At 43.7% G+C, this 27,959-nt stretch overlaps 1 protein-coding gene across 2 annotated transcripts in view; it reads right to left on the bottom strand.

The window, feature by feature from the left end:
• GOPC (golgi associated PDZ and coiled-coil motif containing) overlaps nucleotides 1-27,959 on the bottom strand; it is a 594,673-nt gene that overhangs the window by 129,554 nt on the left and 437,160 nt on the right. For both annotated transcript variants that reach the window (XM_069606625.1, XM_069606626.1), the window contains one exon: nucleotides 10,599-10,763. In XM_069606625.1, the coding sequence (XP_069462726.1) occupies nucleotides 10,599-10,763 (165 nt within the window). The remainder of the gene's footprint in view (nucleotides 1-10,598; nucleotides 10,764-27,959) is intronic.

Genomic DNA, 27,959 nt, shown 5'->3' with positions numbered 1-27,959 from the left:
GAAGTGGACATTAGGGCCTGAAACGGTTAAAAAAATAATTACTCTGGAAAGAGGCCCACAGAGGAAGTCGAGGCCATGCTGGGGATATGAATTTGTAGTATCGACCATACGGTCATGGTATTCCAAAAGGTTGGCAAACAAGAAGGGAGAAGTAGCAGGCTGCTTGCTCTTAAGCAATCCCCTGATGTTGCTCCTTTGATCTTTCATTTCCGCAAAAAGGGTGATGAAAATGCTTCACACCTCAGATAAAAATTCATTAAAATCAGAGAAAATCTCTCAGTTGTGGCGTTGGTTACATATCACAATCATGTGATGGCTGCATTTGAAAAATCAACGTATCCAACTCCATAAACAATTTTCAAACCACTGAAACTTGGTGATCTAATTTCAATTTGTTTAAGGCCAAACTATCGGGCTCACCAACGGACACTGGTCCTGCTAAGATATTTTTTATTGATCAAGCAATCAGGGAGTGGCACTATCTATGTGGAAGCAGACAACGTTTTTTCCACTAATGAAAACAACTAAGATGTACAGTGAAGATCTTGTTTGCTAAAGGGGCACAGCGTCCTTTCATCGACAGACTTTTTTTCGATGTGTTTTTTTTGGGGGTGGAGGGGGGTTGGGAATAGAGAAAAAACAATAGGGGATGGGGGATTAGGGGAACCCCTCCCAAAATAGAAATAATTATTGAAAAATATTAGTTAAAAAAAATCAAAAAACCAATCTGTCCATGAAAAAAGGGGGGATAAGTAGAAGCACTCCCTAATTTTCTACAATAAAAAGTTAATTTCCTTAATAGTGTATGATAATCTAGATATTATTTTAAGGTGTGAGGGAGGAAAAGTGACCCTGGCACCGGATCACTGCAACATATATGTAGAAACAAAGACGAGGATCCAAAGATAGGAGCCCTCCCGTCCCCCGCACTCTATCATAAATCCATTAACAGATGGTTCACCAAAGTTTGGTATGCTGGCTGTGGTTATACAATAATACACAGGCTAAATAAGTAATAAAGCTAATAATTCAATTGTTTAGTAAAAGAACCAAAAGAGGTTTTAATTGTAGTCACAATTAGTTCACCATTAAAACTTAAAGTGAAAAAGCCAAATTAACTGTCAACAAAATGAAGTCAAGTAAATAAGTAATGATGATCCATGTATACAATTAAGTAGTGGCGGACGCGTTTCGGGATATACATCCCTTCTTCTTGAGCCAAGTAGGTTAAACTGAAAAACATAAGTAAAAATAGAGACTGTTTCAATAGAACTGATGCCTTTGCATAGGCGTGTTAAATTTAGACATAACAATCATAATAAATCTTCCATGAAATGATATACCATGCTAAGTAGAGTTCAAAAATATCTTCAAATGCTAATCCGAGTCACCCTGAGCATGGAGGCCTCTGCTGGCTGTAGCCAGTGTGCAGGAGAATGCTCACTACATGTACCAAGAAAAACCAATTACAGATATAGGCTGCCTTTAAACAATGCTGCACTCCATTTAATGATAACAAACAATTTCAAGTCGGCATACCTTAAATATAAAGCGGGTGAAATATGTGTCTTCATTAAAAAATGGTGAGCTCGTATGTTCCAATCCTTGACACCAACCGGTGAAAGAGAATGCTCATCTCCTGAGTGCCTAGCACCTAGCGAAGAAAATTGGAAATGTGGCTCTGACATCCGAGTGCTAAATCCCTACGTTCGTAATGAAATAGCAAACATTCTCAAAACTGCGCAACAGTTAGAAACTGAAAGAATGGGTGTCCCTAAATATGTATACAAGTATGGATGAGTACACCATGCGTTAAATAGTGGGTAAGGGTAAAAAGCCATGTACAATGAAATGGCTTACCTCTTAAGATGAAAGAGTGGGAGAGAGTGAAAGAAATGGTAGCTCGACTAACAGGATTGTCCTGGCGTGCCCAACAGTGCAATTGCAGACCAATCTGTAGTATTCTGTATAAAAATATAATTACACAAAGAGAGATAGCAAAGTGAGCTATGTAAGAAAAGCTATTCAAAAGGGCTGTGTCTGCACTAAATGTGCCGATGTTAATAAAGGATTATGTTTACCTCCGAGATGTGAATTCAAAGAATCCACGTTCCAGTGTAGAAAAAATGCTGCTTCTTCAAATTAGACGCTTCCCGAGTTCAAGCGTCTTCCGATAAGAAGGATGCGGTCCTCGTACGTGCTGTGGTGGGTTTGCTCGTCTCCCTGACAACCCTCCAAACAGACGGCAGACCATCTTAGTATGAGTATGTGTATGGTAAACATAAAAAGCGGACTATGGGGACTCCCATGACACAAAGGGCTAACCAAATAGTGCGCGTGAGAGCGCCATCTTAGAATGTCTAGTGTGTTCATTGATGAGCCTAAAACAGCCTACAAAAATGATTTGGTTCACACAAGTAATGTGTCAAAAAGAAATAATAAAGGGGTAATGAACAATAAAATGAACGATGAAATAACCGACCATGTATGCGATTACACACGTATGGACAGAATATTAGAGTTGTCTAGAGTTGTGCATGTGTGAGCAACGCACTGTGGCCATAGCAGAGATCCTCTCAGAGGTATAACCTCAACAATCTATATTCACGGATATGCATAAACTGAACCTCCAACGTACTCTTGAACATAAAATTATTAACAGTGGGCCGGTCAACATACCCTGGACTGATTATACCTTAACAAATGTTCCACTGTAAAAAGCAGTTTGTAACGTCTGTTATGTCTATTCAAGGGCATTTATTACATGTCTAACTGTTCAATGACATAGAACTGCTACAGGCCCATAGCTTGACTGACATTCTCAAGCAAGGTCCTGGAATCAAGTGTTATGTCTCTAATCCAGAAACGTGTAACATCTTGTGGTCTACCTGACACATATGAAATCAGCAGAACAAAGACTGTGGTAATTTCCAGGCTGGATAACATCAGAAGGATGCCTGGAGATGTCCTACCATGCACTCCTTATTATCACCTAGTAATACAATTTGCTGAGTTTCTTCAAAAGATCTTATACAGTATGGTCTTCAAACTTAAGGTGTGTGGGAGAAAAAAGAGCCCTGACACATGGACTGTAAATAATGCTCCAAGAAGTAAAGTTCCCAAGTAGAGGACTCCCGTCCCCTGCACACTATCTGATGGCTTGAAAAGCCAAATAATCAATATGTAAAACTTAATATTGTCAAAAGATTTTGTTAATCCCAATAAAAGGCTTCAAGTCAAAATGAACAAACGAAATGAACAAACAATATATACTCTGTAGCATTGCTATTTCAAAAATATGGGTATTTAATGATGTGACCACACGTTTCGAGTTACAAACTCTTCTTCAGGGGTCTTCGCACAATTCTTATCCATCTCATGTTCCAGCTTGTGCTAGAGTTCCAACACATTCAGTAGTGTACTTCAATCCTTGTGGGTTTTCCTCATTGTTCTAAATAATTTTAATAACAGTTTAATAACTGCTAGCAATTCCTTTTAATTTATAACGTGCTGGAATGAGGCCCACAGGCATAGAAGTGCGGACAGACAGAATAAAACAAAGGAAAACAGCAGGTCCTGAAATAACGTGGGAGAGAAAAGATTCAGGCTTACTCAAACAGAACAGTCGAGTCTATGCTTGAAAGAGGCGAGTAAGTGACAGGATCTGAGGTCAGGTGGCAGGGCATTCCAAAGACAGGGAGCGGTAGTGGGAAAACAACCTTCCAGAACAAGTTATAATTTCGCTTTGGGAGTCACAAGCAGACTGGCATTGTTATATCTAAGCGTGCGCCTAATTGGGAGCCATTCAAGCAGGGTTCAGCAATAGGTAGGACTTTCTCCAAAGAGAGTTATGCATGATACAGAGTGTGTTTAACACCACACACTTCCTGATCAGAAGCAAATGTAAAAATGTCCTGGCTGAGGATATGCAATCAGGTCTCTTCAGCCCACAAAAAACCCGAACCACATTGTTCAGGACCACTTCAAGACTATTCAGTTCACCTTGTCCCACGCCCTGTAGGAGACTCGTGCAATAGTCAAGGCGTGACCCAATGATGGCCAAGCAACTGTGGCGCAGCTATTAGGAAGGAGAAACAGACGTATGAGGGCTAGCAGCTTTAGCTTATATGATGAACAGGCGACCAGATGACGAACATGAGCTTTCATGTTTAACTCCTGATCTAGAATAACCCCTAGCATTTTTACTTTGGGTAGGGTCTTAAGTGAGCAATCTGGTACTTTAAAGGCTTTATACAAGGAGTCAAGTTTGCGGAGCCTGTGGGACGTGCCCACAATCATTAGTTCAGTTTAAGCGTTGTTGAGGGCATATATTTATAGTTGTAGATGGTATTGATTGTCTTCGAGTTTCTTTTATACTCGCCCGAAGAGTGTAGGAGACACACATGAACCCTGTGGAACCCCAAAGGGCAGATGAAGCCTTCTGCCACTGCTTCTTCACTGTACACTCTAGCTGCACAATCTGAGAGGAATGACATGACCCAATTTGCAGCATCCACAGAGAAACCGGCAGATACTTGTAGTCTATCTACCAACATGGCGTGATCAACCAGATGGACTGCTGCCGTCAGGTCCAGAAGCATCAGCGGGGCGATCTGACCCCCATCAAGAAGTTTAAAGATGTTTGTCTTCAGGTCCAGCAAGGTGGATTCTGTGCTATGGGGACTTCTGAAACCCGACTGTTTAGGGCATAGGACGTTCCTGATATTTAAAAAGGCCTGGATTTGTTGGTGAGCAAATTTGTCCAGGTTCATTAGCAGAAATGGTGCACTTGTTATCGGTTGGTAGTTGCCAGCCACTGAGGGATTCAGTACAGGTTTTTTTTTTTTAACAGGGGCGCAATCCACACCTGTTTAATAATTTTAGGAACATGGCACTCTCTGAATGAGAGCTTAAGGAATTTGGTGATTATGGGAACTAGGAGGCTGGCACAAAATTTAACAATCGATGCTGGACAGATGTCACCCATGCAGTTGGTTGGCTTTAGTCTTTTCAGTTATCCGAGACCACTGCCTCTGTAACTTTGGTGAGAACAAAACAAGATGTGGAAGCATTGGGGTTTTCTATGCTCTTCTCTGGGAAGGTATTCAGTAGGGAAGTAGAGTTAGCGGCAATATCAGCTTTGATATTTTCCACTTTGTTGCGCATAGAGTTCTGTATATTCAGACACCATTGCGCATCTTTCTTAAGGGTGCTAGGGAGAGGGCAAGGATTTTTTAATTCATTCAAGATCTTAAAAAGTACCCTAGAACTGGACGAGGCACTGTTAATCCTTTTCTCATAGAACATTTTCGTGGCCTCACAGATGGCTGATTTATGTGATTTAACAGCTCCTAAGTATCTTAACTTGTCCTCTGAGGACAAAGATTTTTGCCAGTTTTAAGTGCTTTGCGTTATGCAAATTTCAATTTGCAAATATCCTCTGGGCTTTGAGGGCTGGGATTTTACCAGTCTTTTTTTTAATGGAGCCAGGCTATTCACTGCATGTGACATTGTTTCATATGTGACTGCAAGTTTTGTATGAAAGGCTGCAATGTGGCCAGTGTCAATGTGTGCAGATTGGGGCACATTGAATTTTGAGTTGTGCATCTTTTATTTGCAATGAGAGGTATCTAGGGAGTTGAAAAAGGACGGAGCAGTGATCGGACGACAGGTATGGGATGACAGTAGTACTGTTCACTTCAAGGCAGTGGGAAGCCACTCAGTCAAGGATTCTACCACCATTATGAGTTGGCTTTTGAATATGTTGTTCAAAGTTCAGCTCCTCTAGGGTTGCTTGCATGGCTTTAGCTAAGGCATCATCAGGGTCATTGAAGCCCATATTCATGTCTCCCAGCACCAGCACCTTAGATGGAGATTGAAAAATGCTTAGATCCAATCGCTAAATTGGATTAACAATTCCGACATACTCCGTGGGGGGGTCGATAGATCAGAAAGATGTTTAATGTGTTGTTAGGGTCCAGTAGTAAATTTGCATGCAAGGTCTCGCAGTCCTCAATGGCGGCCATGGCACTAACAAGACGAACATTTGAGCAATGAGCGCCACCCTTTCCTGCAGATCTATCTGCTCTCAGCATCATATAGTCCTGAAGGATGGCTAGGATTAGTATGGGGCCTGCTGCATCATGAAGCCATGATTTTGTTATAGCACATATGTCAATTTCATGCTCTATTAGGAAGTCGGCGACCTCTGCTGACTGTTTGAGCAGAGATCTTGTGTTTAATAAAAGATACTTTGAAGCCTTCCTTTCCGATTCCTGATGCCCTGTGATCGGTTCCGGCTGACCAGCGCTATGCAGGGAGGTTGAGGAACTGCTGATGATCTCTGTAGTCGGGGGATGTGGCATTTTCTATTAGTAGCGCTGGTATTGAGCTGCTGTGACAGAGTTTCAGTATGTGACAGTATGGTTGTCTTTGGTGTAGCTAAGTTATTGGCATTCTCTTCTGTGCCAGTTAGATTACTGGTCATGGGTAAAGGCTTCACATGTGTTGTAACTAATACCTTACCCCTAGTGATGTGGGATGGAAAGTCCCAAGCGTTGGGCTAGGAGAGGTTGGCATCGAGCAAGCTTTGGGATATAATAGGTGTAATAGATGATAGGAATATAGAGGATGTCAGGAGATGGGCGGCAGAAACCATCTGGTCTAATAGACTATCAGACTATGTAGGGGGATCGCTTGGTGGAGTAGGCACTCCAACTTCTAAGGAATCAAGCTTTCTCATGTCCACAGCAGGGGATAGTCTGAGCTGTAGGTATTTATCTAGAATTTGAGTTCTTTTGAAACAAGCCCTCGTTGCTAGAGACGTAGAAGTCTTTATAGAGTCCATTTACCAGCAATGATGGAGATCTTCCCTATGTGGCACGTGCTGGTGGTGTCCCTATCTGTTCTGTAGAGTTCAAAAGGTATGTCCAACTTAGTAACCTATTATATGGCGAGTTTGGTATTAAACCAACCGGAAGAGCTCTAAAACGAGATGGCTGTAAAGCGCAGTCGGTAACACGTAGATACCCTCGGGGTTATTCTTTTTTAAGTTACACAAAGAGACAATCATCTTATTGTAAATGTAAGGGGCTCTCAAGGGGAACTTTCGAGTATGAAGATGAGCAAGCTCCACTCGTTTGGCTGCCGCAACTACAGCCATCTCGTTTTAAAGATCTTCCGATAGAACGGTATTAGAAAGAGAGCTGGATGGAGGTGAGATCAAAAGGGCAATGCTTTCTCTAAACTTGGGGACTTGTCCTTGTCCAGATGGGTTGCCAGTTGAATTCTATAGAGCTATGCCAGAGGGGGTCTTTAGCTTGCTGAGAACCACATATGCAATCTGCGAGGAAAAGGGTAAGCGCTCCCATCAATACTTGCCACAATCTCAGTTATTCCGAAGCCATGGAAACTCTGCTGGATCCTGGAAGTTACAGGCCAATAGGTTTGATAAATGTGGACTGTAAAATCCTTTCAAAAATATTAGCAAGAAGATTGGAGGATGTCTTACAAAAATTGGTACAGCCCGATGAGGAAGGGTTTGTGAAGGGGAGATTATCTGCAACGAATATGAGAAGGTTACTACTGACCCTGTCTGAATCCAACAGACTGATATTAAGAGCCGCAGACTCTCGTTGGACACAGAGAAGCCCTTCCACAGAGTTTGTCGGGAATTTTTGTTTCGAACGTTAGAAAAGATGAACTTTGGGCAATCGTACATGAGTTGGGCGACATTGTTATATGCTGACCCAACAGCGGAAGTCTTAACCAATGGTACCATGAACAAACGATTTGTCTTACATCGATGAACTTGTCAAGGATGCCCGCTGTCGCCAATGCTCTTTGTTTTGTCTTTAGAGCCATTGGCTGTTGCCATTAGGGTAGAGGTAAAGATTGCAGGAATCCATTTTTATAGGGTGATGCAGAAACTTTGGCTGTATGCGGACGATCTCCTCTTGATATTACAAGATTTAACAGTGTCCGTTCCAGTACTGATGGAGAAGATTGAGGAATTTGGCAGGGTTTCCAACTATAAAATAAACTGGTTGAAATCTGAAGCTTTACCATGTACGCATGTTTACAACCGCACATTCCTAACTAGCCTGGGCTTCAGGTGGTGCGACAAGAAAATTAAATACCTAGGTATCTGGCTGACAAGTGACATCCATGAAATGCTGGAAGTTAATCTGAATTTGGCAGCGGAAACATTGTTGGCAGACATACAATGCAGGGATGCTCTCAAATTATCATTGGGAGGTAAGGTAAACGCATTGCAAATGACTACAGTGCCCACAGTCAATTACATATTGAGTATGACCCCACTTCCGACACGCAAGTCACTAATGAAAAAAATTGACAGCATGATTCAGAATTTTTCATGGGATAACAAACCACCAAGACTTAAACTTTGGAAGCTACAGTGTGAGAAGCGTGGTCTGAGTGTACAGAACTTTAGTAGATATCACCTGGCCTTTACGTCACGTCATTTATTGTCTTTTTTAAGAGAACCATTTGATAAATGGTCTATTGCAGAGGAGAGTATGGTGGGTCCTTTGGAACCGTCAGCCATATTTAGCACAAGTAAGAGTTGGAGTGATAAATCCATTTTGACTGAATTCTTGCGGTCCTGCTGGTGGGCGATAGCAAAGTCCATGAATATGATTCCAAATAGAATGGGTTCGAATCCATTGATAAAATTCAGTAGCAAACTCTTATTCTGGCCAAATTGGTATTTAGGAGGAGTAAGGAGGATCTTGGACCTATATGAATGCCAAGTATGAACTTGAAGGCTGTACATTTGGGGAATATAGGTCCCAGCGATCAGCAGTGCCTGTGGTGAGCTGTTTGAAACCTGACCTAGTGGATTACATTATACAATTGAATTGCCAAGACCACATGGCTTCAGCAATGTACACGTTTATGATTGGTGGTGTAGTGGGGAACACAAAGCTTTTAGAAACATGGTCAAAACACCTCCAAGAAGAAATGACGGTGACAAGATGGGATGTGCTTTGTAAAAACATTCCCTGCTTGGCAATGATATAGGAGAAAGCCTGTCCAGTGAAATAGTTGAACAAGGTTTTCTGAGCTCCTGAGAGGTTGTACAAGCAGGGTTCGAGTCAGACAGATGCCTGTTGGGGATGTGGATATTTAAAGTGAACACTTGAACGCATGATATGGGATTGTCACAGAGTTGGATCGTTTTGGGCAGATGTGACCAGGATAATGAATTCTGTTACTGAGAGAGGACAGAGAATATGACTTTGGAACCATGATTCTAGGAGAGGATACAGAGCTGGAGGATTTGTCTTATTATCAAGTAACTTGGATATTGAGGGCTTCCGTGGTAGAGAAGAGGATCTTATTGCAGAATTGGAAGTCAACATTGTTTACAACTGAAGACATGTGGCTGCAGGACATGTATTCACTTTGCAACATTGAACGAGTGGCCATGAGAGTACAGAATAAGGGCACAAATGATGAAATATGGAATGCTTTCCTTGAAACCGATTTGGAATGATATGCAGAGCAGAAGAGTAAAGTAACCAAAGATTAGTTATTTTTCCTTTTTTATTTATTTATGTATTTTATTTAATCTCTTTCACTTTTGTAGTTTTGTTAATTTCTTCTTTACAGATTTATATATGTTGTTAGAAGGGTAAGGGTGGACTTTTTTAACTGTTTGATTTTTTTGTCTACTTATAATTAGGATTATATATTGTTATATTGGTTAAAGAATACTGTTTCAAATATTCGTTTTTGGGGGTCATCACGTGTTTGGCGGTAACCCTTAAATGTGGCAATAACGCTATTACTGCCGCATTTAAGGGTCTGCCAAATCACAGGGTTGGCAGGATTTCCCCCAGCTCTGAGCTGGGGGCAAATCTGCCGCAATTTTGCCGATTTTCGATGCCATTACGGCACGCTAATATCACCAGCGGTAGTAGCGCCAAAAATTCCCCATTGGGCCCAATGGGGAATTCCCAAATGGGCTCAACGGGGAATGGGGACTTACCGTTCCGCCAAACCCATGACCCGGCGCTAATAGCCCTGGGCAGTTTGGCGGTAACGCTAATAGCCCCTGCGGTAATACTGCCAGGGATACCGCACAGCTCGCGATGAGGCCCTTAATGTGTAATTGTATGCAATGACCAAAAACTAAAAATAAAAAACATTGACAATAAATAAAAAATATAGGTTCTCGGATTCCTGCTGGAAAGACATAGGCAAGAAAGTAAAAGGTACAAATGGTGTAACATCACTGATCCAAAAATACAAAGCTAAAAGAGCTCAATAATGTTTACATGTTTGCCCTTATACATAAGTCATTAAAGGTGTTCCTTTGACCAGACAGGGTAGAGTAATAAAAAGATAAAGTTTGAAAAGCAAACCAAAAAAAATAGAAAATACAGCTCAATAAAAGTATTTGAGGTGAGCACGCAATTTCCATTATACACCCACTTTTTAGAGCTTAATGTTCAAGGCAATCTATATTTGAGAAGGTCAGACAGCAGTTTTCTTTTCACTAAAGGTTTTTATAACAAATGTGACTAAAGAAAACAGAGCAGGGATGAATACTTATACAATATACAACATACCTGCTGTGAAAGGATGGTAACTGCTTCTTTGTGTTTGGCATCCCGCAAGTTAATTCCATTCACAGCTAAAATGGCATCTCCAACGTGCAGTCCGCCACATCGATCAGCTGGTTGACCTGGATGAATTTCCGAGATCAAGATTGGAACGCCGTGCTCCTTTCCTCCCTGATGGATAAAGAAGAATGATGATTACATTTAAAGAAGCAACTTGCAGGTTGAATGTTAAAACCATTGTGCACTTTAAGGAAAACAATCAATATTAAGGCATGGCTTTACAGCTTCCGTGAGGATGTGGTGTACTTTCTTGAGCAACATTTCCAGTGGGGAAGGAACAGAACATACAGCTTATGATGTTGAAAATCATATGTACATCTTAAAACAAACATTGACAGAGACATTACTCTGTGTCTGAAAAGCTTTATGTATTTTAGTTAAACAGAAAGTTCTCTGGTAGTTTATTACTATAGCATTTGAAGTAGTATGATCTGAGCAGTAGGATCTCCTTTCCATAGGTCCATTGAATGTGTGTGCCCACAAAAAAACAAAAAAACACTTCTTAAGCAGAAGCTCATGGCTATTTCCAGTCACTATTTCATAGATAGTTTTACTCGTATATCTCTGATGAAAGCTTGTGTGTGTTGACTTGTTCCTAGTGTGTTCTGTGGCTTATACCTGTGGTGAACTGCACAGCTTAATAGTATTTAAGGACTACTTTACAAGGAGTTTCACAGTTCATCCCAGTAACATATTGGGCCAGTAACATTTTTAAATCTCACTTAATTTGGAGAAGCTTCTCAGCTATCAAAAGACTTTGGGGAGGAACAAATATCTTGTTCAACAAAATTCGTAGAATGGCATTCCATTGCATAGTCAACAAATTGAGGCTCTCCCTAACTGGCAATGCCATGTGTTATAAGAGTTTCTAGAGAACACTGTAGACATTGTAGATTTTTCTGACATGTGATGGACGCAAACACCAGTAAAATGTCATTTCTGGGGAAAGCGTACATGGTACAGTTTTGAAACCTAATGAAAATATGCCCAGTGATAGTATGTATACATGTAGACAATTGTAGAATTTTAGGTGAAATGTTTTCCATGGAAATGGCCAAAGAATGACTAAACAGCATCACACGGACGTGGGATTTGGAGCAGCATATTCCTTGTAAACTATGGCGTCTGCCCATCCAATTTTCAGGAGGATAACAATTGTAAATATAGAGGTTTTGTGTCATAACTGATTTTGGTAAAAGTAACTATGGCATAATAATGCACCTCAAAAACATACACACTAAAACTGAGTCACTTCCTTGAGTCCAATCTGCTTACAGGGAGGCGGCGACAGTTACAAGCTGACCTATCCGATTTAGAGGTATGTCTAGCTTAGTTCTGCCCACATAGTAAAAATCCTCTGATGTCATCCGGTCTATATAAGGTGGACATATACTGACAGAAAGGCATTCAGGAAAATCTGGCATTCATAAATCAACATCCAGCGATCCAGACATTCCACATTCACCCTGCAAGATTCCAGTGCCAGGCCAGGGTTAGCTGATAGCAGATCCAGGCAGAACCTCTTGCCCCGGCTGAACCTCTTATCCAGAATAAACCCTACAAAAATCCCAATAATTCAGGGAAAAGGGGGGGGGGTGGCTGAACCCTTTTGGGATTATCCAGCGACCAGACCGGTTTTGCCCAGCTGTTGCACCCCACTGTCCATTGAGTCCAGACTCCGGTTGGCCCGCTGTGTCCTTAGAGGAGAGCACAGCTGTTGCCCAAGTGACCAGATCTTTGTCCCGAGGCCCGGCTGGCTATCCAAACTATTCCATTCAAGTGCTTGTTGTAAGTATTTCCCGTCCTCATTAACCAAAAAACTGCATCCCTTGCTTTGTTACCTGGTATTATGTCCAGTCCCTTAGAAATCCTATAAATACCCTAGCAAAATCCTTAAAATTGTCAGAATCCTTTGTGTATCCTGTCCTTAAGAAAATCTGTGTTCATTTCCATGTGTAAGCGCCATTCTTTCCAAATCATTTCAGTCCACTATATAAGTCCTTAGTACTATTTGGAATAAATTAATTCCCATATAACGAGGCACACAGCGTGAAGGGGTTAAAATTGTAAATTAATATTTCGTGCAGGCAGCCTTCCTCCTTGATAATCTAGCCACTAAAAGGTAGTCTCAGTAGAACTTGTCGTTTCCTTTTAAAATGGATTTTCCACGTGTAACTGCTTTTATTATAAAATCTGGTTATTGTTCCCACCAAGAATGCCATACTGTCATCCATCCAAAGTCACCCTTTCACTTTCATATCATACCTGTTATGTGCCTTTGTACCTTAGCATTACAACCACATTCCGATTTTGTCTTTTTAGCTCATTTTCCAAGCCGTTTTGCTATTTTAAACCTGTGAAACGTAGCAATTGCAATTTTGCCACGTGTGATTCTTGCTGCATAGTCAATTTTCTATACTGTATGCCCGTTGTTTAGTACATTGCTTTGTAGCTTGCAAGTTTTCTTTTTTCAATAGTACAGCCACACACATTCTTGCCTTATTAATTCAACCGCACATGTTAAATCACCATTCAGTAATTCCGAGCGCCATTTTGCTAATTTTTCAAGGGAGCTTAATCCGATTTTTCCTCCAATTCATGGATGGTAGGTCGGATTTTCAATCCGATTTTTGCATAGTATACCCGACTCCTTGCTACTCCTCTCCACCCACACATAATTTGGTTAACAGGGGTTTGAGGGAGTGTTGCAGGGGGAATGCTTAGATGGAATTCTTAACTTTAGATTGTGTTGCATCTAGAAGGGATTATGAATATTAGCATGTACCACACTTAAATGGAATTCTTAACGTTAGCTTGTTGTCATGATCTCTGCTTCCAAAAGGTCAGGGTTTTCCCAACTCCCTTGGAAGCAGATCCATAACCCAGGTTCCGAGTGCCAACCAGTCCCAATTGGGACCTTTTGGACCCAGTCCTGGCGCCAGTGGCACCAGGCTCATAAATATGCCCAGTCCCAGCGCTGGAAGCGCCGGGCTCATAATGCTTGGGTGGACTTACCTGCAGCAGACCATGCTGCTTACTTGCCTGCCAGTTGAGCCTCTGATCCTCTTCTGTTTGGAACTACTTTTCCTGTTGGGTGGGGCAGGAGCCACTCCCTAGATTCAGAACACTGGAACTCTTCTGGAAAGCAGGAACTCTTTTCTTACCTAGGCGTGGCTGTGGAAGGAGACACCTAAGCACTACAGGAGGCTATTTAAACCACACCCGATGGATGAATCTTGCTTTGTGTTATTCTGCATCCTCTGCAGCAGAACGCTCATCGTGTCTTCTGCATCTGATCCTGGGCCTAAGGAAAAAGGCTTACCATCCTGAATCCAGTCTTCGGCAACACCTATAAAGACAAGAAAGAACAGGTTAGCATTACGGTCTTCAGTGACAGCTCTTCACTTACCTGGTCCATCAGCTGTCACCAACGCCTCGCGCTGCATTCCGGCATCTGAAAGACAAAGGCTTACCTACTCTTCGTGCGCTCCGGAGGTCTTCACACTGCATTCCGGCATCTGAAAGACAAAAGCTTACCAACTCTTCGCACGCTCCGGAGGCCTTCGGCGCTGCATCCCGCATCTGAAGACAAAACAAGGTGCGTTTAAAGACATTGGGGAACTTTAATACTCACGTGCCATTACTCCTTTCCACATCTAACCCAGTGGGTATTCCGGCACCCTGCAGCCGCTCCGAACTTGTACCTGCAAAATAAAAAGACAGTTAGAGCGCATCGTGAAGCAGGCAACAAGCGCTTACTTACGTGCTTCCAGGCGCTTCTATTCATCACACGGGCTCCATCTTCAACTCACTTCAGCCCGTCATCCGCCATCGCCGGAACCCTGCAAAACAAGAAACATCATTACTAAAGACTTTAAAGACATTAGAATTACTCGAAACTTACCGTTCGTGCAGTAAACGACGGACAGCAGTCCTCTGAAGTCAAGAGGCCTGCTCCCCTTATCCAGTGAAGAAACTGGTTACAGCACCCTGCCCCGAGGCAGATGGAGAGCACGGCGTTCACTTACCTAAGGTGAGAGCGTTAACTTTGGGGTTCTACAGGAGAAGAGAAAGGGAAGAAGAGAGAGACATTCAATAACCCAGTCCCTTAATCCCATATTTTCTATCTGCAGACATCTTACCCTTCAAGTCAGACATACAGTGCACAGAGGTCCAGCCCAAAGAGCCAGCCGTGTGTTACACATCACCTTTGCAGATACGGTATACGCCCAGTCAAGACCGGCGCCTCTACGGGAATCAGGTGAGCGTTACACTTGTGTCGCATCTAGATAGAAATGTGAATGTTAGCATGCGCCACACTTAGATGGAATTCTTAACTTTAGCTTGTGTCGCATCTAGATAGAAATGTGAATGTTAGCATGCGCCACACTTGGATGAAACTGTGAATGATGCTAAGTGGAACACTTGATTGGAATCGTGATCACTAGCCTGCTTCACATCTAGACAGAATATTGAAAATTAGCAACGCTGGAATAGTGAATGATACCAAACATCAGACATAGACATAGCTGCAAGGACAGCAATGCCAACTAACCAATCCACTAACAATTTCATCATTCTGCATACATTTCTCAAACTCTAACCAAACACAACCACAAGCCTAAAACGCAGCAATCCGCACTAACTTCACTACACTGCAACAACAAAACAAACCCCACATAGACTTGCACAACAGCACACGACTACCGACCGTAAAACACCCCAGGCCCAGCCGAAGGAACACCGGGCTGAGGCTGCCATCAGCACATCACTGCTCTCTTGCACTTTTCCAGCTTATTCCCACTAACTCAACCCCCCTGCCTCTTTTAGAGCCGCCAGAGCGCCAGGGGACTACTCCGGTGGTGATAGTGCACGGTACAAATATCCTTTAACATTAACATTAAAAGCACTATTCAAAAAGTAATCTTGCTTTCTTTCAATTGTGCATTGTATATCTTATACTAGAAGATTAGACTAAGTGCATTCTATCATTTTACTGTGTAATTATCACCACCCTGGTGATTGCTGCCCTATATTGAATGCATTTGATTTTTCTTCAAAATTAAAATAAATATTTCCTGATTACACACCGGCCTGGTTCATGGTCCATCGCGACACGGGGTATACATTAAGGGGGATGTGAGACGGGTTGGCTGCCTTCTCAAAGTTAAATCCAAATTCATAAATGTAAAAGCATTTTAATTGTTCACTGCATCCCTGGCCAGTAGAAAGAGTCCTGGTCTGGCGTGTGAAGCCTCTTTAAAATCCTTAACACAGTGCGGGCTCATTGGCAGCATTGATTTAAGTGTTTCCACCCGTGACAGCTTAACACAGCAGGCTAACCCAGTAAAGGTAGTGATACTTTTTGTGTGTAGAAAGCTGTGTTACACTGTAAAAGCGCCTTCCCAAAACTTAAACCTCAAGGCTCAGGCCTGTGTGCAAAAATGAAGTAAAATCGACCCTGATATAGACAAAAAGCAACAGAATACAGGTTATCCTAATATAAATAATTTAATAAAGGAAGAACACTTTTCATAATGACCACAGTGGAGATAAATATGGCTAGGCAGCACCTTCTGTACAAATTATTTGTCAGAGGGGAATGGGCACAGCAAGATGAGGAGGCCTGGCTAGGAGAAATGATGCAACAGGTCCCCACCATGAACATGGATGTGTGGCAAGACGGTGGCCTATTACATCAAGCCTTGAGCGAGTTGTATAATACTCCAAAAATTAAAGAGGGGCAGATTAAAATGGTCAGAATCACAGCCTTCATATACCTCCACATATATCTCCACCTGGGAATTATGGAGGAAAAATATGAAGAAAATACAACCCTTGCGCAAAACCACTCTGAGCTCTTTACCCAAATCCAGGCTGAATTAAAATTAGTGGAAGAGAAATTGAAAAACAGCCAAGATACTGAGGTAGAATTAGAAAACTACATCAAACAGCTAAAAGAGGACTGGGATCTACAACAACAAAATAATTCAGAGTAAAAGGACCAATTAGATGCATTAAAAGTGGAGTGTCAGGAAAAGGTTGACTCTGTAAGAGAGTCAACAGAAGTTGAATCAACAAATAAAATATAACGGAGCCTGTTCAGAGCAGATAACCACTTTACTAAAACAGGTTGACAAATTGGAAGAGGAGTGTAATAAATTAATCATTAAAGAACTCTACTTCCAAACAGAACTGGACCAAGAACGCCAGACATTATGTACTATCAAACAACAGCGGGATGACTTGGCTGAACAGAGGGGCGCCCTGAATCAAGAAAAAGATGCTCTATGTCAGGAAATGTGCAACCTAAAAACAGAACTACAGAAAAGATTTAGACCTCCAGAAACTGAACTACCAGGCGCGTGCACACAAATAATAGAGAATTTATAACCACCTATTTTCCAAAATATATAATGAACCAGCTATTAAGGGATTTTCACGACAACAGGACCCTGGACTGGGTAATAGAGCAGACTACCCGGATCTAGGAGGTGCAAAAACCTGCAGAAAGCAAAAACCAGACAAATCCCCAAACAAACCAACACCCCCGTTGCTGCTAAGGTGGCGGAGGTGAAAGTTGCCCCCATTTTTGATCCAGAAATGGGGGGGCCTAAAAACACATCTTCCAAATCAGAGGCAAAGAAGGCCATCTGATCAATCAGCAGCAGGTGGTAGTCGGGTAGGTAACCCCACCAATCTGATCTCTAACTCTGCAAATTATATCAGTCCTAGATATAAGGGCAATAGACCTATCTTGGGGTATGTATGGACTCCCACGGCCGAAGGGGGGATCCAACCAAGTGAGTACTGTCCCAGGAAACTTCCCTCTCAACTTTCCCCAGGAGGGCAGTAATACTCCAAATCCGGGGTTAAGTTTCTTCCACTGGTACCTTCCAAACCCCAACCTACAGGACAACCTTCCTTTCTCTCCCTGCTTTCAGGAGTCCAGACTGCCCAATCCGGGAGAGGGAAGGCCAAGGGTGGAGGGTTACCAAGGGAATCCCCAGTACCCAGGCTACTCTTGTGGAAATCGATATAATATTGTGACCCCAATCGCATTGTTTAAATGTATGTTGGCCTACGCCAAGCTGTCTTAAGAATACCATGTACATAGGTTCCGCGGCAAGGTCTTGACCTTAATGTATTGTGTAAGCCGCCATCTTGGATCTAGCCGCCATTTTAGGTACTCTTGCAGTGTGGAAGTCACCCTGAATCACAAAATGGAGGCCGAATGACATTTTGAGTAAGACTCCGGCCATGGTGACCTCTGCACACGTGAATAAATAATATGTCCGCAGGCCACTTGTTAGGGTCACGAACTAAGACCTTGTCCTCTCTTTAACCTGTGTGTAAATATGTAACTGTATCAGCGGAACTGATCAAATTATGTAAATTGTGTGTTCGACCTGGCTACGAACCCTACCCACGGTTCCAAGAATGGTTAACTTGCGAGAGGGCTGGCCAATGCAGGACAAAACGTATAAAAACCCAAGCATCCCGATGATCGGTCTCTCCCACTTTCAGTGTGAACCTTACGTTGAAGGTTCGCGTGTTAGTCAGAGGGCCGAATAGCTATCCGTATGTCAATTGACTTTGGTAACTTTGTAACTTTGAAATAAAGCGCTTTGTATGTCCTTTGTAACCTGTGTTGGTGTGTTTCCTTTTGGGCTTCCCGGCCTCATATCAATTTCTCTGTTTCCACAGTTGGCGCCCGAATAGGGACCCTCAAGATTGATGCTGGATCATCGAAGGTTGACGCAGACTATCGAATCGGGATCGGACGGTGTGATTCTGCGGGCCCGACCGATCGAGACGCGATACCTCGGCAGCGCTGCACGATCCGATCCTTGGGCGATAGTCGTGCGGTCTGACACGGCATCTTGACGAGGGTCCAATTCCGAGGCGGGCAGATTTGCCAAAACCACCGAACGCAGGTAAAAAATTCGTTAGTTGAAGTCCTTTGTAAACCGTACGGTCCTCCTTAGGTTTGGTCAGGTGCAGTCGTGACCCGGCTCTTAATTTAACCCTGACAATTTGAATTTGGCGTATTGTATCTGCAGACACAATTATTGGACCAGGTAACACCAATTCTTTGAGAAATGCCTGGGAAATTGTCTAGCTGCTTTAGGGCTCTGTTCCGCAGCGATCAACAATCTTTGGAATTTAGCCGTCCGGCACCACAGGAGGGGTCGCCGGCGTGTACTATGTACTGTAAGTATGGCATTGGTAGTATTGTATTTAATGACATTTGGCACAGACAGACCAGAAATGCCTCCGAATTTCAGTGGCCAATCAATGGTAGTTTTGAGATCCCCCGTATTGAATACTTAGAATCGATCTTGCTTAAGAAAAAGGCTAGGCCAGCAGCCTTTGATGTGTTACAAAATTGGAAAAAGGAAGCATTGCAGCAGCTTAAAAGTAGGGATAAACATGCACGTCGTCATAAAACAAATGCCGAAAAGGCATTGTTGTATGACAAGGAAAAATGATTAGAAGAAGCCCAGAAAATGGATAGAGCTTTCTCGCTCGGGGTCCAGAAAATTTACCCCTCTAAAGATTTCCATGTTTCCGAGGAGTTTATTGAGAAAATATTGAACGAACGGAGGCCTGATTCTTCAGCGCCACCTCCGTATGCTCCTGTTGTGGGCACCTTGCCCGTTCCTGCTATTGTTCCCGTTGCTATTCCTACTCCCCCTGCGCAGCCTACTACTCCTAGTTCTTTGGTTGTCGCTCCTCTGTCTATTACACTGCCTCTCTCCCCTGCACCCTTGTCAAGTCCACCTACACTTTCGATTCCGGGGAGTCCCGTGTTCGTTAAAACAGATCCCGGTGCAGGGTCAACAATTGTGACTCGTAGTACTGTTCCTGCGGACAGGAAACAGGAACTATTTGCTTGGGCTAAGCATTGCATGGAAAAAGGTGATCAAACTGATGTATTTTCAACATTATCTAATTTGCACGATTTTCCCGAGAAAAATGTTTTTATTGAAGGACTGGGGATTCACTTAGGTGTAATGTGGGGTAGATTGCAGACTTCGGATCTCCCACAAGGGGTGAGAGATCTGAATGCTTTGGCACTTTCGAGGGATACAGAGCAGAAAGTATATGGACATGTTGATAGGTTGTTTGAGTTTAGGAGGGATTTTGAAAGGTTACAAAACGAGGATGATGAGGACGATAGGATATATGTACAGAAACGGTTCCTTTCGTGCCGAAGATCAGCACCTGAGGAAGTACGAATTTGTACCAAAGACGCGATTCGATGGATCTCGGATTCATCGATACCGCCAGATGAGGTGTATGACACATATAGTCAATACACGGTAGAGATGCAAAGAAAGGTAATCCAAGTGATGGTACAGCACTTACAGGAGGAATGTATAAGGAAGTAGGTTGGTTGCCCCATAGAGTTATTGGGTATTTGTAAAAGAGCTTTTTCGCCCGACACTTCTACAGCTGCTTTAGCGCTCGATTTGGCCCTATTGCTCAGTAAGCGGTCGGAGGTCCCTATATCTCAGTTGTCTATGAGAGAGGTCCCTCCGACCCTTGTCCCAAAAGTAGAAATCCCCGCCGACGCGGCGGCTGGTACTCCCGCGACGGATATCCCTGCACATTACGTATCGCAGTTTGTTCACGTCCCGTTCTCTCGACAGGAAGTGAACACGATTAGACAATCAGTCCCTGATATTAGGAAAAACCCGACAGGGTTTTATAAAGGAATAGAATCCGTCTTACAGTCTTCTGTGTTCACCTTAAGTGACATGGACTTATTGTTTCCAGTGCTTTTGCCAGTTGATGTATGGAAACAGGTACGGACAGTAGATGATGTGCCGGGGCTAGGGGATACATGGGTAAATCTGATTAGAATAGATGGGGAACGACCAGCTGGTGAGAAACCACCCCAGGTAATACTTACCTTACCCGATAGAATAGTTGCTAAACTAAAAACTATAATCCCAGAAAAAAGGATTATTTGGGACAAGCTTACGGCCTGCGTCCAAGGGAAAACTGAAGGTACTACTGAATTCTTTAATAGATTTGAACAGGTGTTCTCTGACTTCAGTGGACAGGATTTAGGCACAGAGTCGGGGAAGAGGTTGTTTGTGGACAAATTTGTATGTGGATTGTTGCCCGACATCCAGTCACAAATTATGTCCTCAGAGAGCGCTTGGCAGGCAAAATCTCAGTCAGAGGTTTTGCATATGGCCCAGTATTATGAGAATCGGGTTAATAATGAAAAAGAGAAAATCGAAAAAAGAAGGGGTGACTTAAAGACTAAGGTATTGTTGCAGCAAATTGTCAGAAACCCCAGAGGAGGTACGACACAGATTAGAGGTCAGTACATTCCAAGAGGAAATACTCCTCCAAATTCTATAAATATTAATCAGTGTGCTTATTGCCGCCAGGAAGGTCACTGGCGAGCACAGTGCCCTGCCCTTCGTCAGAGGTCAGGAGGCACATTTGGTGGTATGGGTAGGCGACCAAGGGGCTGCCCCGGAGCAGGGGGCCCTGATAGGGGTCAGCTTCTACAAGATCCCCAGCAACCTTTTTCACGGGAAAATCAGACTCCGAGTATGGACTCGAGAAATATATTTGATCACCCTTCTGCTGCCTATCTTTCTGAAGAACTTCCCTTTGACGAAGTTCTGTCTTACTAGGATTGCCCGAAGCAGCGTTTGGAACCTTTACCTATTCCCGTTATTCAGAAGGGCCCCTACGTTGAATTATTGGTGGGGAATAGGAAACATCAGTTCTTGATCGACACTGGAGCACAAAAGTGCTCCATTGACCATTCTAGGGTTCCAAACATCCCACTGTCAGGGCAAACAAACGTTTCTATAGGGTTCTCTGGTATACCAACTGTTTTCCGGTTTCTGCGCCGGTATCTGTTTCTTTGGGTCCTTTCACAGACCAGTGCCCTTTTCTTCTTACTTCAAACTGCGGAGAAAATTTGCTAGGGTTGAATTTGTTAAAGAAACTGAATGCAGTGATTCATTGATCCCCTGACGGAATAAGACTAACAGTTTCACCACAGCAACCCTCTAACTCCCAGTACTTGACCCGACCTCTACCTCCCGAGTTTGACATTGTCCCGGAATGTTTGTGGGCAATAGACGACAATGATGTCGGGATATTGCACATCGAGCCTGTTAAGATAGTCTTGAAACATGGGGTTAAGCTACCGCGCATTCCGCAATATAAAATTTCAATTGAAGGTGAGCGTGCTCTGAAATGCATTGTCTCCGATTTTGTACATCGTGGAGTGATCGAAGAGATAACAGGTAGCTTATGTAATAGCCCGATCTTGCCAGTATATAAGAAAGGCGACAATGTAATTCCGTACCGGTTTATAATAGATCTTCGTGCTATTAACCGAGTGGTAGCCCCACAATTTCCAATAGTGCCTGATGTAACTACGATCGTAACAATGATCCCTGCTACGGCTACACACTTTAGTGTCGTAGATTTGAAAAACGCCTTCTTTAGTATTCCGATACATGAGGAGAGCAGGTATTTGTTCGCGTTCACCTTGGGGGGGCGCTCGTTTACATTCACAAGGGCACCTCAAGGGTATACTGAAAGTCCTAGTATCTATAGTAGAGCCTTAAAGGAGCAGCTCGACACCCTTGAATTGCCACCTACTTGCACGCTGCTTCAATATGTAGACGATTTGCTCCTGGCTGCAGACTCTGAGAAAGCTTGTAAAGAAGGCACTATATTGTTGCTTGTTCATCTAGCTGAAAATGGTCACAAAGCTTCGCTTAAAAAATTTCAATATTGTTGCCAGGAGGTTGCCTATTTAGGCTACCTCCTGTCAAAGGAGGGGAGAAGATTGGCACCTGAACGAATAAAACACATTTCTGGCATGTCTGTCCCAAAAACACAGAAGGAAGTCAGAGCCCTGATAGGGATGGCGTCCTACTGTAGACTGTGGATCCCGAACTTTGCACTAGTGGTAAAACCGATGTTGGCTTTGACGAAGAAGGGCATTTCTCTGCCACTGCCATGGGAATCGGAACATCAACGATCATTTGAGCTTCTCAAAACCGCGCTATGTTCAGCACCGGTTCTGGGTACACCAAATTACGATAAGGCCTTTGTGTTGTTTGTGCATGAATGTGATGGATGTGCTTTGTCTGTGTTAACACAGGAACATGGAGGGAAGAATAGGCCGTGCGGCTATTATTCCTCCGCCCTCGATCCTGTTGCATGCGCTTTGCCGCGATGTCTGCGCGCTGTTGCTGCTGCCGCTGCGTCTGTAAAACAGAGTGAGGGGATGGTCCTAGGCCACGATTTAATCTTGATGGTACCTCACTCTGTTGATATTCTATTGAATAAAACTCAAACGCAACACCTTACCTCTGCCCGGTTGACAAGGTACGAATGAGTCTCATTTGCTCCTCAAATCCAAATTAAAAGGTGTTGTGTTCTCAATCCGGCTGAACTCTTACCTCTCCCGCAAAATATTGTTTGCGGTGATGAAGGATCACATGACTGCCTGTATGCCACCGAACAAGAAACAAAGGGCAGGATAGACCTCTCAGATACTCCTTTGGAGAATGCGGAAGGGGAGCTGTTTTGTGATGGCTCCTGCTTCAAACTTCCGAATGGCACATCTACAGCTGCTTATGCAGTTACTACTTTGAACAAGATTGTTGAAACTAAAAGGATTCCGCATAACTCCGCGCAGGCCGCGGAGATTATAGCGTTGACCCGCGCTTGTGAGCTCTCCCCCAAGGGCATAGAGTTAATATTTATACGGATAGCCAGTACGCCTTTGGGGTGGCTCACAACTTCGGAAAACTGTGGTCGGAAAGAGGGTTTCTGAACTCACATGGGACCAAGATTCAGCATGGTCCCTTAATAGTACAACTGCTTTCAGCGCTCTCACTCCCTGAACAATTAGCGATCATGAAATGTGCAGCACATCGCAAGGTCATAGACAATGTGGGCAGAGGAAATGCTTTTGCAGATTTGATAGCTAGACAAACAGCCACAGACCTTAGCACAGACATGTACACCTCGAGGGAAGTGAGAGATGTTTGTATAATAGATGAAGGCATTGGGTCTGTGCGAGATATGCAGACTGATGCCTCAGTTGAAGAGGCTAGGAAGTGGGCTGAAGGCATGGGAAAATTGGATGATGAAGGGTGTTGGGTGGACGCATCCGACGGGAAATGGTTGCTTCCTGATTCTTATGTGTTAGCAATGGTTACAATGGCACACGGTCCAACGCATGTGTGTGCCCAGCAAATTACGAAGATATTACAGCAGGTTTGGGCGAATGATAAAATTTTGGAAACTGCAAAGAGACATGTTCAGAATTGCATGATTTGCCTGCAGCACAATGTGGGTAAAGGGACAGTGACTCCAAGGGGAAGTTTCGGGCCCCCCTCTGTCCCCTTTGAAACCATTCACCTTGATTTTTTTGAAATGGAGCGATGTAATAACTTGAAATATGTTCTTGTCATCATTTGTGCTTTTAGCAAATGGGTCGAGGCTTTCCCTGTCAAAGATGCTACCGCCATGACTACCGCAAAGATCCTGGTGAAAGAGTACTTCCCTCGATTTGGGCTCCCGAGGATAATTTGGTCGGACAACAGCCCCCATTTCATCGCAGCCGTAATGTTGCAAATATGTGTTGCCCTAGGGATTGAGAAACTTTTTCATTCAGCTAGGCACCCTCAAAGTGCGGGGTTGGTAGAGAGACACAACGGTATTTTAAAAAACAAACTTGCAAAAACATGTACCGACACTAAACTAAAATGGCCCGACGCTTTACCTATTGTGTTGTTAGCTATGCGCACCACACCCCAGACTAGAACTGGGCTCTCTCCGTTCGAGGTGGTAATGGAAAGGCCTGCTAATATCTGGGGTCTCCCTAAGCCTAAAGCCCTGAGGGATGTGGATAATGTATTGCTCATAGATTACTGTAATCAATTGACTAAAAATCTGTATTTCATTTACCACTAGGTGAATGCTGCCTTACCTGTACGGTTTACGGGCCCAGGACACGATATACTACCCGGTAGCTGGATCCTGGTGAAGGCCTACGAGAGGTCTTCCTGTCTTGCGCCTCGCTGGCGCGGACCCTACCAGGTATTATTGGTCACCAGGACGGCAGTGCGGGTGGCAGGAAAGAAGAACTGGATACATGCAACGCATGTTAAGAAGATCCCTCACCCGACGCCACACGCTACAGAAGAAACAGAACCCCTCGCTGGTGCTACAATCTCTGATCTCGGAGTAGCAGGCAGCGTTGTGAGTGCGTCGGAGAAGTTCTCTGAGCCTGAGGAGCTCGGGGAGCCGTCCATTTTGTCTCCGCACTCCCTTGATCAATCACTTCCGGAAAATCTTGTTTCGAGCTCTGCGACTTCCGTCGCCACCGACACGACGCTCCCCTCAGGGAGCAACGATACTTTGCTTTTGGATTCAACAAACTTGGGTACCATCAGGTACAACCTTCGACCTCGGAAATAGAATTACCGCACGAGTGTCGTGCATCTGGAAGGAAAAGAGTGATTGAAGTATTGTTGTCTTTCTCTTTTCGAACAAAGAAAAGGAGGGTTCTGTTGGCTAGGGTTGGGAAGGACTCAGAAATCGCGCGGCCGAAGTGCCGCCAGCAACGAACATTGGGGCCGTCGATCGGGATGACCATGATGCCTGCCGCCTTCACCGCTGCTCCCTGTATTGAACTATTAGATAAGGAGGTGACCAAATCGAACAATGAACAATGTGCCTGGGCCCCGAAAACGTACTGTTGTGTTCTCGTTCTGATTATTGTTATTTTTGCAACTGCTGCCGTGGGACTTTGGTATTTTGGAGAAATTTATCCTTTGAAGCCTCTGTTACCGACCAAAATCGTACCAACTGTTTTGACTCCCTCTGTACACCTTCACACTCTGTCCCCTAGGGACTCTCGGCATAGACAGAAATATCATAATAACACTTTGATGATGGTGATGAATGCTACGCATGCTATTTTTAATAAGAGTAATTGTTGGATCTGCACTCACTTACCACAACATGGGAACAAGGGACTGGGATGGTATATACATCCCTTACCTTTAACAACTTCTTGCTATGCCTCTCTTAGAGCACTCTTCTTTGGCCGATGGAATGATAGCATCTCAGGGAACTTCGATGGGACTAATTTGAATGAATTTGAAAAACGTGAATTGACTCCCCTGGGATGCTCGCTTTTCGCAAATAGAAGTAAACCTAACGTCGCTTCTATTAGGCCGTCTGATAAACTATCTTTTCCTTTTCAAAATCTAGTTTCTTTTAAGATGGCTCCGATAGGCAATAAGGATGCCATGCCTCCTTCTTATTCTGTGAATCATAGTCCTGATTCAGTTCCTTTCTGTGTACAAAGAAATGGCACTAGGCCAATGGGAGACTTCGAGCCTTGTGTAAATACTGTAAACTTGACTGGGGAAAATAGGCCTTTGTATGTAGGGGGACCCGTTTATTTTGTTTGTGGTAGTTTAGCTTTTCCCTGGTTGCCCAAGGACTGGCAGGGGACTTGTTATTTAGGGATATTGTTACCAGGTGTATTTATAGCCAGTACCTTAGAGGTATCTAAGGCTCGCCCGCGACGGGATAGTAATGGAGACACCCCTGGACAAGTGTTCGGGGATATAGCCAAATCAGTAGTGCCCTTTTGGGGACAAATAGCAAATTCAGAAAACATTAGGGGATTAGCGAGGGTGTTGGAGAAAACGATCAACCGGACCACGGACATACTTTACAATATGACCTTAGAGCAAAAGGCGATAAGATTGGTAGCACTTCAAAATCGAATGGCATTAGATGTCATCTTAGCCGAACGAGGTGGAGTGTGTAAATTAGTGGGGTCCGCTTGTTGTGTTTTCGTACCAGATTCTTCGCCAACAATTTTTAAAGCAATTCAGAATTTACACACTCTCAGTTCTGAAGTCCATATCCCTGTGGGAGACTGGAACCTTAGTACTTGGTTTTGGGATTCTTTACGATCTTGGGGGTGGAAGGTGCTTTCTGTCATTTTAGGTATTTTAGGGATCCTGTTATTTCTTTGCTGTTGTTTTCAATGCCTCCCGAGTATATGTGGAATGATGGGGGGGATGTTGTGCTCAGGTAATGAGCGCAATAGGGCATAAGATATACACCCCGAAGACAGCATCTAAAGAGTTCATGTTGCAAGAAGTTCTTATGAACAACTTTATGGCTATTGACATTTCGGACAATGATGCGGAACCTATGGATGATAATGCCTTCAGTTATTTTCAAAAGTATTAGGAAACGATGTATTAGCACTTGGCATAGGCCAAAAAGGAGGGTCTGTGGAAATCGATATAATATTGTGACCCCAATCGCATTGTTTAAATGTATGTTGGCCTACGCCAAGCTGTCTAAAGAATACCATGTACATAGGTTCCGCGGCAAGGTCTTGACCTTAATGTATTGTGTAAGCCGCCATCTTGGATCTAGCCGCCATTTTAGGTACTCTTGCAGTGTGGAAGTCACCCTGAATCACAAAATGGAGGCCGAATGACATTTTGAGTAAGACTCCGGCCATGGTGACCTCCGCACACGTGAATAAATAATATGTCCGCAGGCCACTTGTTAGGGTCACGAACTAAGACCTTGTCCTCTCTTTAACCTGTGTGTAAATATGTAACTGTATCAGCGGAACTGATCAAATTATGTAAATTGTGTGTTCGACCTGGCTACGAACCCTAGCCACGGTTCCAAGAATGGTTAACTTGCGAGAGGGCTGGCCAATGCAGGACAAAACGTATAAAAACCCAAGCATCCCGATGATCGGTCTCTCCCACTTTCAGTGCGAACCTTACGTTGAAGGTTCGCGTGTTAGTCAGAGGGCCGAATAGCTATCCGTATGTCAATTGACTTTGGTAACTTTGTAACTTTGAAATAAAGCGCTTTGTATGTCCTTTGTAACCTGTGTTGGTGTGTTTCCTTTTGGGCTTCCCGGCCTCATATCAATTTCTCTGTTTCCACAGTCTGGGAGACGGGATAATTACCTTTCCCGAGAACAACCTAGGTATGAGCAAAGACCCCCGTACCAGCCGGAGCGGGTGTCCCAACTGGAGCGCCAGGTCCAGAACTTAACTCAGGATCTGAGCCGCATGTTAAGGGCTCAGCAGAACCCTCAGATGAACATGGAGTCTCAGAACCCCTCAAACGAAGGGACTGGCACCCCGGAACAATGATGGGGAGAGACCCCAGACAACCCACCTGTTCCAAAGCTGGAGGCACGGGAGGAAGACGGGGTGCAAAGCCCTATAAGCAGCTTCCTTCCTC

The sequence above is a fragment of the Ambystoma mexicanum genome, chromosome 4p, assembly GCF_040938575.1.
Source record: "Ambystoma mexicanum isolate Mex_15411 chromosome 4p, UKY_AmexF1_1, whole genome shotgun sequence".
Classification (NCBI taxonomy): Eukaryota; Metazoa; Chordata; class Amphibia; order Caudata; family Ambystomatidae; genus Ambystoma; species Ambystoma mexicanum.
The sequence above is the reverse complement of the archived record's forward strand: the minus strand, read 5'-3'. Positions and strand labels throughout refer to the sequence as shown.